The sequence below is a fragment of the Cricetulus griseus genome, unplaced genomic scaffold, assembly GCF_003668045.3.
Source record: "Cricetulus griseus strain 17A/GY unplaced genomic scaffold, alternate assembly CriGri-PICRH-1.0 unplaced_scaffold_163, whole genome shotgun sequence".
Lineage (NCBI taxonomy): Eukaryota > Metazoa > Chordata > Mammalia > Rodentia > Cricetidae > Cricetulus > Cricetulus griseus.
This window is the reverse complement of record NW_023276879.1, coordinates 44,707-61,149: the sequence shown is the minus strand read 5'-3', so window position 1 is coordinate 61,149 and position 16,443 is coordinate 44,707. Positions and strand designations below refer to the sequence as shown.

Sequence of the window (16,443 nt, the reverse complement as noted above, 5' to 3'; positions counted from 1 at the left end):
CAGAGAATGATAAATGTCCAGCAAGCTTGCCGCCTCCTTCAGCTTTTCACACACAGTCTGGTACATATTGATGTCAGGCAATTGACATCAGGAGAAGCTGAATCTCCTTGGCCTCCAGCTTTCTGTCAGGAATGAGGTTGAAATGATTAAAGAAATATGCATGGGTTTACTAACTGTGCAGTGGTGAGTTCTTCACTACATTTCTTGACCCTCCATTCTTGTGGGGCGTGTCTCTGTGATGTTTTATAGAATCATCCTCTGGAAGGATGGAGGGCCCAGCAAAGTAGTGAGGGGGTGGTAATGGGTTACCAGTATTCCCAATGAAGCCGCCTTCCAAGAAGACCTGCTTCTGGAGTTGCAACATGTAATCAGCATTGGCTCATTCAAATATTTTCCTTCCATGTACCAATTAAAGTATGTAATCTAGTGCAGAGCATTCCAGGTCTGTGATACACACTTGCTGTTTTCAAATTTTATTTTTTTTATTTATTATGATTTTTTAATTTTTTTCCAGAGAAAAGGTTTCTTTGTGACTTTGGAGCCTGTCTTAGAACTAGCTATTGCATATCTGGCTGGTCTTGAATTCACAGAGATCCACCTGCCTCTGCCTTCCATGTGCTGGGATTAAAGGCACAATCATCACCTATCAACTTTTTTGTTTTTGTTTTCAAATTTTAAAACCATAGTAGGAAAATGCTGTCTTAAAGAAAGAAGGTTCTTTCTGCCCAGAGTAATTTTCCAAACAACAGGAAGAACAGGTTGACTCTAGTGAAGGTAGAGTTCATTCATACTTTCCATCCTTCACAGTGGGAGTGGGAAAAAGTAGGAATTACCCGGTGGAGAGCATTTACCAAATGCAGTGGGTGGACCATGGCAGGCTCACAAGGCATCCTATTCTTCAGGATTGTAAATAGATGCCATACAGGATGGTTAAATAGTCCAGTTCATTTTCTCCCTGGAACTTCAGTTGTGTCTAATTATAATAACAGTATTTATAGCACTTCTCCAGTCCTGAAGTCCCCATGGCCACCAGGACATTCACCTGTACTTTGTGGACCCTCATCTTGAATCTCCCTAGAATATGTGCGAGAGTGCTGTTCCTAGGTTCAGCATATCTGTGTTGAAAGGGAGTGATTTTACTGAGGCCTTGGCTTGACCAAGGTATGTGTGTTGTGGGGTACAGCTTGCTTCTTCATATTTGCCTGGGCTGTTTCCTGGACTGTATGTATTTCATTTGCATTTCTGTCCTTGAAAGACAGTGATGTCTTTGAGATGACCTCTCCCATCTGCTCATTGGATAGCAGATGAGCCTGAGGCACAGTGTGCTTGTTTACACCACCTGGCAAAACCCTTCAGTCCTTGCCTTTCACCCCCTCTTCTGTTTCCTTACTCTGTCCCTTGCATATTCACCTCAGTCAGAATTGTGAATGGATTGAATGGAGCAGGCTAAATCAGTTAAATCTCCAAGTCAAATGTATCTAAATGAAGCAGTTAACAAAATGTCATTTCCCAGTTAACTATCTCAGCTGTTTTGGATACTTTTAGTTTTCACAGAAGCTCCTTTTTCTGTGTGAAAACAGGTCATCAGGAGAGACCCAAATATCTTCCCCTCTGTAGGATGGAACTCTCTCTCCAGCTTTCCTTTGCAATCCTATAGGCCTGTCAGTTAACACCAGGTCTCTATGCGCAGGGCTGCACCAAGGTATGCCTAGAACCCCAGGTCTCTACATGCAATCCTGCTTCCGGGTGTGCCTAGAAGCCAGGTCTCTGTGGGCAGGGCCTTTTCCCAGTGTGCCTAGAACCCCAGGTCTCTGTGTGCAGGGCTCCTTCCTGTTATGCCTAGTACCCCAGGTCTCTACATGCAGGACTGCTTCCAGGTATTCCTAGAACTCCAGGTCTTTGTGTGCAGGACCCCTTCCAGGTATGCCTAGAACCCCAGAACTCTACATGCAGGACCTTCCAGGCACTCAGGTGCTTACCACCTGCCTAATCCACAGGCAGGGGCAAGGGGTGCACACTGCCTTATTTTTCCCACTCACTTCTGACTCTTGGGGGCATCCAGTAAGTATTGGTAGGATGGGCAGGCACTACCCAGATATATGCTGTGACTGCCCGTGTTCTTATCACTTGCTGTTAGAGATCGAAGATCCACCCTCTGGACCCAAGGCTCCTGAACTGAAGGGTACCAAAGTTGCCTTTGGGGGTTGGGGAAACTGGTTTCTGAACCCAGCCCAGACTTTGATTCCTAGAGGGCTGGGAGATAAACACATTAGTAGGCTCTGAAGATGCCACCAACTACTGATGGTGACCGGAAACCATACTGGGGGAACTGTTGCCTTGGGTCAGCCTTTTGTGGAGTAGAATCTATCAGTCTTCCGACTGTCAAAGACTGTTTAGGACCCTTGGGAAAAATCTGGCCTTCACCCTGACCCCTGTACTTCCCTTTAGAGGTCACAGGGCCTAAGAGAGGTGGCAGTTGTAACTTGATTAATTCGTACAAGTATTTATTAATGTCCAGATCCATTACTCTGAGAATGAAGTCAAGGCAGAAAAACCATTCTTGTACATGCCAAGTAGAACCTGGAACATTCCATGTTGGGATGACATAGTATTGTATATAGAAGGAACAGGAGAGGAACAGAAGGTGGCCAACCCTTGGTGGGGACACAGTCCAGGTGAGATGAAACTTGAGTTTTTAAAGACATCAATTTCTCTAAGCAAAGTCATGGTAGATTGCTGAAATATAGTAGTATGCAAGCCAGGAGAGTCTTATTTCAACCTAGGCTAGTGTCTGTAATGCGTTTTTGCCTCTGAATGTCCATAGCACAGAATCAAATCCCATGAGTAGAATAAACAGAACCAGTGGGACAGCAACTCCTTGATTTCAGCAGCCTCTCTGATATGGGGATTACCAGTATTCATTATTTTAAAAGTGAGTGCCATCATACTACTATCAGGTGATTTATTACCCCAGCACACTGGCTTCTCTTGATCAGGAGAGCAGGCTTTGGAAACCACCTGTGTGAACTAATCCCTGCTTAGCCATTTACTGGCTATGCAGTTTGGAAGAGTATCCTCTATATTGCTCATTAGTCCAGCTTTAAATTAGAGACAATCACACAGCAGTGCTGATTGAGACAGTCATAAAATGGTGGCCTCGATTAAATGTGTTAAGGGACCTCACTCTGAGCATGGCACAACAATCTAGTAAGTGACAGCCTCTGTTTATAAAATGACACCGAAGTCTACTGAATACCATCCACATGCAGAGAAAAAAACTAAAAAACTTTGTTAAATAAGACTAACACTAATATTTTAAGCTCTCTGATGTTATTTTGTACTGATTGTCATTTCTATCCATTCTTTAAGAATCTCTCTGGTCCATGAGCTCCTTTTAATTCCTCCCGTCTACCAGCAGTCTACCTGCGGCCCTTTACCATTGCTTTCTTAGAACACAATGTGTGAACCAGCCTTAGGCACTCTTGTTAAACTGTTCAGCTGTGCTCTATGAGTAGGTTCCTTGGCCAAACCCATTCTGTATATCCTAGTAAAAGATGTTTGTCACTGAGTCAATTCATGAACCCAACCTGGGTTCAGGGATGGGCAGTATGGTGTTTTTTTTGTATCTGTGTGTTTAGAACCCTCACTTCCTGTTGCACCCTGTTGTATAGAATAGCAGTTGTATACACAGCACTTACTATATACCAACTGCCGTTCCACCTGCTGGGTACATACTCATCAAACCTTCTTTCTGTAATTTATTTTATATCTTATGTTCATTGCTGTTTTTGCCTGCATGCATGTCTGTGTGAGAGTGTCAGATCTTGGAGTTACAGATAGTTGTTAGCTGCCATGTAGGTGCTTGGAATTGAACACAGATCCTCTAGAAGAGCAGTCAGTGTTCGTAACCACCGAGCCACCTCTCCACCCCCTCCACCCATCATTAAACCTTCTTGCAGCCACCAATAGGAAATTTTTAACTTATCTTCTTAAGACTAGTGGAGGATTGGTTAACCGAGTTACCCAAGGTCACTGACAGCTATGACGTAGATTTGAGCTGAAGTGCTATGGTTGCACTGTCTGGCTTTTTGATTCTCTGCCTCCCTATTTTATGTTGTAGAACAGAAAATAGAGTGGCTATGGGTAAATTGTGTATTTTTTTCAAAACAGTGCACACAAGGTAGAGAAAAGAGAATTGTTGAATGTGGTCTTCCAGTCTTCATTGAAACATTTAGTAACTCTCATTTTCCTCTGGGTGTACAGTTCCAAAGGGAGCCCTTGAAGCTCAGATCTGACAAGATTGTACTTACCGGAAGCAGTGTCATCATCAGACCATCTTGAAGATGACCAGGCAATTTTTGTTCAGTATGTAATATTATTGCATTTATTGTGTGTGACACCTTCAACTAGGGACATTTTCCTTTTAAGAATTTAAGGGATTGGCCAGTCCCCCTGGGAAAAGTCAGGCTTCCAGAGTCACCTCCAGTTTGCTGCTAAGTATGTGTCAAGCTAAGGAGATAGCATGACATCTTTTTAAGTGTTTAGTCACAATTAAGTGCCATTTTATTTTGGATTTTTGGAACTGTGCCAGCTTCCAGCTTGTCAGATCTGAGAAGACTCTAATCAAGTCCAGGGCCATTTATATAGCAAACCGGGAATCGTGCTTCTTGCCTGTGGATTCAATCAGTTCAGCTCATCTGCCTTTAGATGTTCTGCAATTTGGAGTAGTTTGTTTAAGGAAGCCCAGGCTATGAATATTGGTGGAACTGAGCTTTTCTGGACTTCATAGTGGCGCTTCTGGATTTGCGTGGTCCCCACTCCTGCATCTGCCAACCTGCAGAACAGACTGCCAGAGGAGGCAACCGAGTCTCCACTTCTCTTGGAATCAAGACTCAAAAGTGTGGTAGCAAGGCATCCTCCCGGCTCTTCCCTGCCAGGTTCTCTGTTGTTGGATGTCAGCCTGCTGGAGGAACTGTTAGGACCTAACTTGGGAGTGTTCTGGGATTAGCTAGGGAAGACAACTACAACAGAGCACCATTTTCTCATATTTCCATCATGTGACATGGTTCTGGGTGATGTGTATCAATCAGGAACCAATTACAGTCCTTTTTTCTGGTGGTAGCATATTTGTTACCCATTGGGTTTCTCTTCCGCCCTCTTCTACCCCTATTCCACTGGCTGTGACAGGATGAAGATAACTCCTACCACACCCACGAGGACCTGTTCCTGACCCCTCCCCTGGGTCCTGGGAAGGAGGAAGTACTGGGAAACTGCAATTGAGGGGTCTGTTTGACATGCACCTGGAAAAGCCTTAACTCTCAGAGGCACACAAGTTAGTTTTCAAGCCTATATTTTTTATGGCTGTCTTGCTTATATTCCTAGGCTTGGGATTTTTTTGGTTTAATTATTGTGAGTGTCATCCAGACCTTGACTCCTGGGTGACAACTGTCCTCCCAGTGTGGTGTGTGCAGAGGGCCTGATTGCCTGAAGCTCCTACCTTCTCAGTGATGCTGAGTCACCTCCCGCTGTCCACAGGCTGACACAGAAGGAGCAGGTACTGTCCTCCCCAGGCCTGCCACTGCTGCTCTGGCTGTTTTCACCTACACAAGGATTGACCCTTTAGGAGTCCTATCCCACAGCTAAGTACAGTGGTTTAGGCCCATACTTTAGCAGTCTGTACAGTAGAGTTGGGGAAAGGGGTTCTGTCTCTCACAGATGGACATGGGGCATGGAACAAAACATTTGACTTTTCACAATTTTACTTCTTTGTGTCTAGTGAAATAAAATGGAAGTCTTTTTAAGTTTGTTGGTAAGATTAAACTGGTTGATAGGAAATGCTCAGAATGTCTGTCATACTCTGTTGGTTTGCAGAATTCTCCTTCATGGGCTGTCTGAGGCTTCCTCTTCGGAAAAACTTCCCGAAATTCCTGGAAGTTAATTCTTCACTCCTCTTTGTCTCTTTCTTTTCTGTGTTGGTATTTGACTTCATCTATTCAAAACTCTGTGCCAGGTAGTACTGTAGCTGGTGATACACCAAGATCAAGTCTGACAGTCATGGTACTTCCTCCTGTGTAGCATCATCCCCTCTGCCCCCTCAGAAGGGAGAAGGTAAACTCTCTCATGGAGAGTTCTGAAGCTTTGTTCTGTGACCCGACCTCTCCAGAGGGGACACATAATACTATAAGGAGTTAGGATTTAGAGGGGAGAATTTAGGAACATTCATACAAGTATCAGCCTGTACACTGGCTTCTGCATGTTTAACAACAGTTACCAGCCACATGGTGTTATCCTTGGTACTTGGTCAGCATTCCTACTGGATGAGGCCCCTGAGCAGCAGAATATGACAATGCAGTCCCATGGGGCTGGCATTGGATTATCCATCTGCTCCATGGAGCTACTTGGATGTTTGCACCTTGCTCCTTGCCTTAAACTTCAAGCCTCTTCAGGTTGTTGCCCCAACCCCCATACCCTAGTTCCAGGCATTTGGGATAGCTGTTTGGGGGGTGACGATACAGAATGGTGGCTCCTGGGTACCCCCTCAACCCCAACACACTCTCTTCATATAGTGCACCCTCGTCAGAAAGCAGTGATTCTGAGAGAAACAAGCCCTGCCATTTGAAAGTCAGTGACTAAAATATTAAAAAGCTGTTTGGGGGTAAATGAAAAGGGCTGAAGGAAACTCAGAATCTCTCTCTAATTTGCTTCTGGAGTCTGGGAAGAAGCGGTCTTTCCAGTTCTGGGGGGTAGTGAAGTTTTACTAAATAGTGAATTACCATATCAATAGGTGCGTGCTAAGCCCCTGTGACTTCTCATAATGGCCTAACTTTGTTTACTCTTTTCTTTCCTTTAATTGAAAACTTCAAAAATAACTAGTAAATGAGGGCAAAGCTGTTTCTAAAGGAAAAGTAGCTCTCTGTTGAGTGAAGTTGAGCCTTTACCCTGGGAGGAACATAGCAAATGTGCAATGTTTTCATTTTAGCCTAAGTTCTCTGGAGCCCTGTCATCAAACATTTACTGAGAATCCATCTGTACCAGGCACCATGCTGTGCTCCAGATACACTAACTGTGAGATGGAGTGGCCAGGTTATTTCCTCCAGCAAGGAAGCCGGAAGTGCAGACTATACCAATTCGCTACAGTGAGCATTCAAAGTCACTATTGTTTTAAGAATGAGGATCAGGAAGATTATCCCCAATTTATTCCTCTTATTGGTCATTTGTGATTTTTCTGATTTACTGATCATTCTTGCTAAGAGATTATGCATTTTATTAGTGTTTTGATTTTGTAGGTTTTCTCTAGTGTACTTAAAAAATAATTTCTCAATTCCTTGTATTTTCTTTGGGGTTAAATCACCGTCCACCTCTTCAGTCTTTTTTCCTCTTTCCCAGTAAATGCATTTTAGCTATAAACATCCATATAATCACTGCGTGTAACATCTTACTCACTATATTTGTTTATTTTTTGTTTCTAGAGACAAGGTTTCTCTGTGTAACCCTAACACTTCCCTTTAGACCAGGCTGGCCTTGAACTCAGAGATTTGCCTGCTTCTCCCTGAGATTAAAGGTGTGTGCCACCACTGCCCAGCTATATCTTAATATTTTCGATGTCATATTTTTATAATCATTCAGTTAAGGTATTTCATCTCTACTGTAATTACTTCATGACGCATGGTTAAAATGTGCTTACTTCTAATAATAATATTATTGTTGACTTCTTAGCCATACTGAGATCTTAATTATTGTTTTTTGTTACTTGTTGTGTGGAAATGTTGCAGCCATCAAGAGTTGTCCACCTTGGTTATTTTGTTTGTTCATTTTCAAAGCCTAAAGTTCGCCAGCTGGTCAAGGCTGGCCTACCAGCAAGAGACCAACCTGTCCCCTCCTGGGGCTGGGGTAAAAGCATTCACCACCAGTCCTTGCTCTTAGTGTGGACTCCGAGTACAGGACTCAACCTGTACAGGCAGTCACTCTAGGCACTCAGCTAGCTCCTTTCCCACAAATACCGTATATTCCAAATGACTTTACTCATTTACACGCTGGTTTCCATATAAAGTGGGTCACACATTTACACTTTACTCTTGTATATGTCAGTTATAGGTCAGTCTCCCACAGGATTGTAGGTTGGAATCGTTGTTGTTTCTTTTTTCTTTTTTTTTGCAGTTTTCTGCTTGGTGTCCTTTGAATTTTATCACTTGCATATAGGCTTATGGTGATAATATGCAAATTGCCTGAGTGATAGCTGTGCCCCAAACCCTGAATTAACCTTTGTCCAGAGCATGGTGCTGCTCTCAGCAGTCTGTTCTCTTCCTCTTGTAAGACCGCCAATCCTGTTGCCACCCTTATAATCTGATTTAACCCTGGTGAGTTCCTTAGCTGCTCCAAGCCCAAGTACAGTGGGTTGCAATGGGCACTGGAGCTTTAATGCGTGTTTTAGGAGAACACATTTCAGCTTCTGGCATCATAGAATACACATTCTCACGAGCTTAGCCTGGGGTTTCATCTCGCTAATAAAGTCACCCAAGTGTGAAGCTGAGCAGTATTAGCCAGGGAACATCAAAGTGCTTAGTACCTGGCACTTATCAGTTAATCGTGGTGTGTCTAAAGGTGATTTTAAAGACAGTTTCCTATCCTTTCTTTTGCAGGTGCTAACTTTGGGTCCCTTCTTGGAATAGGAGGAAGAGCCGTTCTCTACTTTTCAGAACTACAGAGAAACTAAAGAGAACCGATTTAAATAAGTTGAACTCTCTTCTGGCCTCTCCCCTTTCGAGACATCACCACTTCACCCTGTAAGGAGCCTGAAGAATTAGACCAGTCACTATGAATGTGACCGGCTTGTTTTCCTTCACAAGTCCAGGTGTGAAGAGACTTCTAGGTTGGAAACAGGGTGACGAAGGAGAAAAATGGGCAGAGAAAGCTGTGGATGTGTTGGTGAAAAAATTGAAGAAAAAGAAAGGGGCCATGGAAGAGTTGGAGAAGGCCCTGAGCTGCCCGGGACAGCCAAGTAACTGTGTCACCATTCCCTGCTCCCTGGATGGCAGGCTGCAGGTGTCCCACCGGAAGGGATTGCCTCATGTCATTTATTGCCGAGTGTGGCGCTGGCCAGACCTCCAGAGCCGCCATGAACTGAAGCCTTTGGATTGCTGTGAGTTTCCTTTCAGTTCCAAGCAGAAGGAGGTGTGCATCAACCCCTATCACTATAAGCGCGTGGAGAGCCCTGGTGAGTGGGGTGGACTGTGTGTGCACCATGAAGCCTGTTGAGACCAGAGCAATACCACCTTTCTCTTGTGGGGTGTAATTCCAAAATATCTGGGGGAAGTTTTGTGTGTATTCATTTATGCGTGTGCAAAAGAGCACAGGAACTCTATCTACTCAGCTTTCGCTCACTGTAACGAGTGTCTGTAACAATCACTTTATAAAGAGGAAGGTTTACTTTACTTCGTGATTTTGAAAGTATCAGCCCTTGGTACCATTGCCTCCAGGGCTCTCTGCCCTGTAGCACTATAGCATCCTGGGGTAGAATGGTGACAGAGCAGAGCTCATGTCACAAGAGGAAGGAACTGGAGCCCTACTGTTCCCTCCAGTGACTAGGAGACTTCCCACTAGGCTTCGGGGAACAAGCCATCAGCACATGAATATTTGGGGGTACATTCCAATCCAAATTTTAGCAGTCCTGGGGTATTTCATACATGTTAAAGGCCTCCTTCCTTCTAAGTGACTTTGTTTAGAATCAGGTTCTGAAAATTGAGGTGTGTGTCTGACTTTGCTTTCTATGGTTCACATTGGTTCTGTGTGTCTTTCTAGCAATTTAGCTGTGCAGTATGTCAGCGGACAACAGAAGCACAGGGTCTTGTCGTGTGCACTAAAGGAAGGGCACGGTGGGGCAGCTGTGACCAGTTCTACTTCATGTTTCACGACAGCACTCTTTGTTATCTGTATTGAAGTGTGCTTGTGTTGTGTTGTGTTCCCTGTGGGCTATGTTCTGCTGTGTGAGGAACTGATGCTGTTACTTTAAGATATCTCAGTCTTTACCTGTGTGGTTGGGCTATGGTAAAGTCTGGAGTCGGCCTCTCGAATCTATGGATTCTGCAGATATACATAGAGGCATCTGCAGATGAAAATAGTTAGAAAAAGAACTCTGTCTCTACTGAGCAGGCAGACTTCCTTTCTGATACTTTCTGTTTCAGTTTTGGTGGTTGAAAAAGTCAATGGACTTCATTCTTTCTGGGGCTCAGAGCCCAGGAACTCTTGGTGGGGAGGGCCTGCTTTCTTTTCTTCTCATCAAGCCTCTGACTAGGTATGATGGCCACCATATAGGGATCAGAGGTGTTTGTACCTACCTGATGCTGCCCAGGGTCACCAGTGCTGGAGGTCCTCTTATAGGTTGGCTTGCATTGGCCTGACCCCAGCTTAATGACCACCACAGCTCTGCCCCTCCCATAGTCCCAGGGTTAATCCGCCCATTGTTCTGGAAGGAGTTCAGGGTCTTGAGAGGTGACTGGGCTAGGTGCTATGTTCCTGATTGCTTACTCCTCTTTATCTGGCACCTGGAGCAGTGCAGCCTGCATGACTGACTCCTGTGGATGCCTAGACTCGGTGGCAGCAGCTATCGAAGGACAGAAGCCCTCTTATTCTCTAATCAGCTGAGTGACTGTCTCACAGTATTTATATCGTGTTAGGCATCGCAGGTGGTTCAGATCTGATTTAAAGTGTGGGTGACACAGACACATACAGGCCCACATAGATACTGTGCCGTGTTACACCAGGGACTGAGCGTCTGCAGATGAGGGCTTCCAAGGGAGCTCTGGTACCAGTCTCCCGTGGATATCAACCACTACATTCTGAATTTATATAGTTTGCCCTAGAGCTTGGTTCTACATCTGGACAGGCAGATCAGTTGACAAGTGGTTCTGTATTGAAGCATTGAGTTGTCACAGTGTCTGTCATTCAGGATGGTTTTGTTGATGGATTGGTTCACTTAGCTGATGATTTCTGAGGGTATCCAAATAGGGATGGTTTCAGATTTGGGTGGCCTCCCTCCCTGCTCCTGCTCCTGGGATGGCCAGGTGACTTTTCTCTCACAGGAACTTCAGACCCCAGGGGTAGATTGCAAATTTCCAGCTCAACCATCCAATAATATGTGGGTCTCCAAAGGCCTTTTGTATTTTTGTGGAATATATAAGCATGTAAAAGTAAAGACAAGGGAATTATTTGCAAAGGCTTTTGTGTCCACTGCCTGTTTTAAGAAAGAGAGGATATAAACTAAACCTTTCTCATTTGTCTCTATGTTTTCTTTCTGTCCCCAGTGCTTCCTCCCGTGCTGGTTCCCAGGTACAGTGAGTACAACCCTCAGCACAGCCTTCTGGCACAGTTCCGTAACTTGGGACAGAATGAGCCTCACATGCCACCGAACGCCACGTTTCCAGATTCCTTCCAGCAGCCCAGCACCCAACAGTTTCCCCACTCGTCCAACAGCAGGTACCCCAACTCCCCAGGCAGCAGCAGCACCAACTACCCTCACTCCCACACCAGCTCAGACCCAGGGAGCCCTTTCCAGATGCCAGGTAGGAGGGGGCATTCGGGGACGCTGCCTGCCTTGGGGAGGTGAGTGGGTGTGGCCTGCGGGGGGGGCACGGTGGGTGGAACCCTGAGCACATCCTAATGAACCAGTCCTTGTAGAATATCAATGTAGGGAGGGGAGTTGTACATACAGCTGGAGAAGAGGATGGCTTGTTTGAGTCCTGTTAAGTTTTGAAACTGCTGCATCCTTCTTTGAGTGGCACAATTGTTCCAGTCTCGTTTCTCCATAAAAAGAAAGGGGAAAATATCGGCGAGCTTTTCCAACATTGAAGAACCCTTGTTACCAATGTAGCCGCAGAAGAGCTAATTACTGGGGTATCCGCCCGCCCCATTTAATTAGATTCATTTAGCCAGTGATGTAATCCCAAGAAATATGTGCTTTTAACAGCAAGGAAATGCACCAGAAGTGATAGAGAACATCTGCTTTTTAACTTAGCAAAGACAAAAACCAGTTATTTTCCTGTTTTAGTCATAACGGTTGGTGTATTAGTGACTAATTAGAGGGTTACACTTTTCAGATTACAGGTTAGTAAACAAGCATCTCAAATATTAGTGCCAGAGCTCTTGCCAGTCGACATCAAGAGGGACACGATAATTAAAGATCATCATGAAATGCATGGATATTTTTGTGTGGGAAAATGATGGGACAGGATGTTTATAGAGCCACTTAAGGTATTTTACATTAAATTTTACTTCAGCATCCATGTTGTACCTTCAGAAATTAAAACATGATCCATGCTTTATTGCTTTCTCTTTCTTCTTTTTAAGCACTTAGGTTTTAGCCTGTTTATTTTGTTTTATGTTTTTCTCTTTGGGATGACGATGGGGGATAAATTATTTTAATAACCAAACTAATAATATTTGGTGGTTTCCTAGCCATCCATTCCTGACAAGTCCTTTGAGTCTGGTGGACGGTCTAGTGGTGAAAATGTCTGTTTTATAGGGCTTTTGAACAGGGACAAACCTAGAGGAGCCCCAGTAAAAGAATCAAAGGCTATCACTAGACTTCCTTCTTGTCCTTGACTGTCAGAGATTAGCACAGGCTCTTGGGAGGAAAGAGGAAGGGTTGTGATCTGGTGGGGCTGCTAGACCACCATCAACAATGACCCCTGTGACCCCTGCTGCTGCCAGGGTTGCTATAGTATAAGTTCATTGGTTTCTGTTGAGAAGACACTCCGCCTTTGCTCCTGGCTTGAAGCAAGCAGAGTTAACTTCACAGCTGCAGCAAGAGGTTAGAGTGAGAGGAGGGACTGACTGTGAAGGTTCCAAGTCCTGTTGGCTCTCTGCTCTTCAGCAGCTGGGTTAAGATTCTGCCTGGGACTGGGAAGGGAGGAGCCGCCAGGGAGCCCTGGAGAAACTGAATTTGTTATTTGTGTTCTACAGTTGTCCCTAAGTATTTGCCCAAGCATTCGTGGATCACTACTGCAAAATTTTGTTCTCAAGTCTCTGCGGTACATGCTGGGTGGGCTCACAAGCCAATGAGGAGCTTGGTTTTCAAGTTAGGAAAGGATTGCCCTGTGTTTCACAGTAAGAAAATGCCAGGTTTGCAGTGTGTGTGTGTGTGTGTGTGTGTGTGTGTGTGTGTGTGTGTGTGTGTGTGGTCTGGTTTCAGTAATCATATTATTTTCTGGAAACTGCTCAGAAGGGTCTATGTAAATTCTGAAATGGAAGACAGCTAAGATAAGCTGATTTATTGCCTAGTGTTATATTATTGGGTATTTTTAAATTTAGTCATTGCTTAAATGGTTAGGGTGAAGGTAGAAAGCAGATTGCTTAAAGTCCTGGGAAACTAAGTTTCAATTAGTAGATTGTAGCAAGCAGAGAGTGAATTCCAGCCCATATGTTTGCTCTCAGGCCTGGGAGAGCTTCCCCCTACTAAGTCCTGTCAGGAAGTCTTACCCCAGTAAAACGAAACCCCCGGGTTCTTGGGGTCTGCTGCACAAGGGCATATCCATAGACTCTTCTTGGTGGATTTAAAGTGACCTGATCCTAGATAGGCACGGGACACCAGGGACTGACTTACCTTTTCTTCTTCTCACTTAAATGTCACTGGAAGCAAAGTTTGTGGACGTGATTGTTTTCAGAATCTATACCTAAAGGCTAGTGTCTTCAGCATCTAGTCTTTAAGAGGTGGTGGTGGGAGAGGGGGTAAGGCGGGGCCTGATGTAGCCAAGGTTGACCTTGACCCCTCCATCTTCATGTGCCAGTGTATAGGCCAATCTTTCAGTAGGAGCTTGATTTGGTTTGAGTGATTAGTGATCTCAGCACAAGGAGGCAAGGACTTCTAGAGCCCAGGGGCTCACTGGCCCAGCAGCCTGGATTGCTGTAGAGCCCCAAGCCTTGGAAGACCTTGCTCCCCTACCACCACCAAAAAAGTGATGGCTGATCAGTGGGCACAGGCACCTGTTGCTATCGTGAGACCCACATGGTGGAGAGACCTAACTCATCCAAGTTATGCTCTGACCCCCACAAGTTCCATTCCCCACCATATGTAAAAGGAGTGCCTGAAACATGTAATTTTTTTTCTTTCAAACTTTGTAGCTGACATACCTCCACCTGCTTACCTGTCTCCTGGAGACCCCATAGCCCAGGACAGCTCTCAGCCAATGGACACGAATATGATGGCACCTGCACTGCCCTCCGAGATCAACAGAGGAGGTAAAATGAGTTGTCAGAGTGTTGTCTGTATGTCCTGTCCTAATGTTACTTTTACTCATTTACACCTTAAAAAGGTAGCTGTTTGAGAAACATGGAAAACAGGTTTGTTGTTGTTTTAAGAGTAATGGAAAGAATTCTCTAGAGCCCATCTTTGTACTTAAACTCTGTCACAGTCCAATATGGGATCTCAGAATTGAATATGGAGGTCTCAGATTCCCACTGGTCTCTGAAACAGCTGTAAGCAGTGCTCTGCCCCTTTGTGTTACATAGTTAGGTGAAGTGACTTTCCATTATTGGTGGTTTGAAAACAAAACGGTCAGTCACCTCTGAAGACAATCTAAGATGCTGTATGTTAACCAGTGTTGAATAATCAGCCAAGATTTATTAGTTATGGAAAAATAAACAAGCATATCTGTGTCCTTAGCATGCTAATTTCCTTTCTCCTTCAATAAATGAGTAAGTGATACATAGTATCATATATACATTTATATACATATATGCACATATATCAAATAACTGTTTAAAATGCATCTGTCTATGATTTGTTTCCTATAAATATGGGTTTGTATGGCTGTTTCACATACCTATATACACAGGAGGTTGTTAAAGATCTCTGTGCTTACAGAGATAGTGGGAGGAAATGATTGAGTCCTGTTTTACATAACAAATATGCCTGTTATTTATATGCTCATGTGTTTTTAGGTATTCAGTAATTAAAAACTTGAGATCCATGTTGTCAGACATATCTTTAAGTTGGCCTCAAGGAAAAGGCCATCTACTGTAGTTCAAAGCAGACTCCCATGGGTGATCACACTAGAATCCATACAGCTGGTCTCCCCACAGTTGCTGTGGTGTCAGAAAAGACACACATATGCCACATCTGTTTTATGGCCTTATCTGAAACAAGTAATGGTATTTGTTTCCTTCTTTTTGTGATTGTCCCTAACTTCATCACCAAAAGATTTAAAGGAAAAGATTTTACCCCCTGTCTTCGTTCCACCATGCTCAGCCAGTTTTACAATGCGGTTTCTGGTTGGGGTGCTCCAGGTGTAACTGTGAGCAAATTTCTTTCCTTCTTGCAGATGTTCAAGCTGTTGTTTATGAGGAACCAAAGCACTGGTGCTCTATTGTGTACTACGAGCTCAACAACCGCGTGGGTGATACATTCCAGGCCTCCTCCACAAGCGTGTTGGTGGATGGTTTCACTGATCCCTCCAACAATAAAAACCGCTTCTGCCTTGGGCTGCTCTCCAACATTAACCGGAACTCCACAATAGAAAACACCAGGCGACATATTGGAAAAGGTGCGTGTCTGTTTACCCCTCCTGCAAACGTTCATCTTTTCTTCCTCTAGAAGTGACCCCATCATTCTTGTGGCAAATGCCAAATGTTCAGATGCTGCTGTTTATAGTGTCTTTCTAATTCATATTATCTAGAAATTGTTCCAATCATTGATCTTCGTGGTTTTCCCACTCCCATGCTGTTGATAGGTGCCAGCTGACATTGCTGGGTTATTGTGGTGCACTATGCTGTTCTACATTTTGTTAGAAGTGAAATATCTTTTAAAACAATTCTTACATTTATTTATTCAATGTTTGTGTGTGCATGTGTGTATGTGTGTGTAAGTACCTTGGTCAGAGGACAGCTTGTGGAAGTCAGTTCTCTCCTTCTGCCATGTGGATACTAGGAATCAAACTCAAGTCATCAGGCTTGGTGGCAAGCACCTCTACCCACTGAACCATCTCAACATCCCACATATCTTTCATAGGGGACTTAACTATTTACTAGTGTTAGATTAAAGCAGTTCTATAACATTTATATGTATTTATTATATGATTAAGTCAATGAGCACATGTGTGGGTAGTGCTAAGAGCTTAGCTTGCCCTGTGGAGTAAGGAACAGGCAATCAAGAAGGGGTGTGGCATTCCTTGGAAGTGTCAGTGTAAAATCAGAATTTAATGACATGACATGTGTTTATATACTGTTGTGCATGTGTCTGTATGGGAGCCTTTCTATAGACCCTCTGAATATGAATGTAGTTTCTACATTGTCTGCTGAGAAGGCAAAGATACAAAGGAGTAATAAGCTCATCTAGTGTCCAGATCATTGCTCCAGATATCTATCCTCACTGAGGCAAACCAGCTGCTTCCAAATCTGTGATGAGCTGCACCTGGTACAGCTTTGTTAGTTTCTGAACACAAAGGTTATCAC

General features: G+C 44.1%; 1 protein-coding gene across 1 annotated transcript; it reads left to right on the top strand.

Annotated features, from left to right (window-relative positions):
• The first annotated feature begins 8,814 nt into the window (after positions 1-8,814).
• On the top strand, positions 8,815-15,733 carry LOC100774946 (mothers against decapentaplegic homolog 1). Its single transcript, XM_027433780.2, has 5 exons — positions 8,815-9,214; positions 11,301-11,558; positions 14,116-14,232; positions 15,315-15,536; positions 15,669-15,733. The coding sequence occupies exons 1-5, from the start codon at positions 8,815-8,817 to the stop codon at positions 15,731-15,733; spliced, it is 1,062 nt and encodes a 353-aa protein (XP_027289581.2).
• The last annotated feature ends 710 nt before the right edge of the window (positions 15,734-16,443 follow it).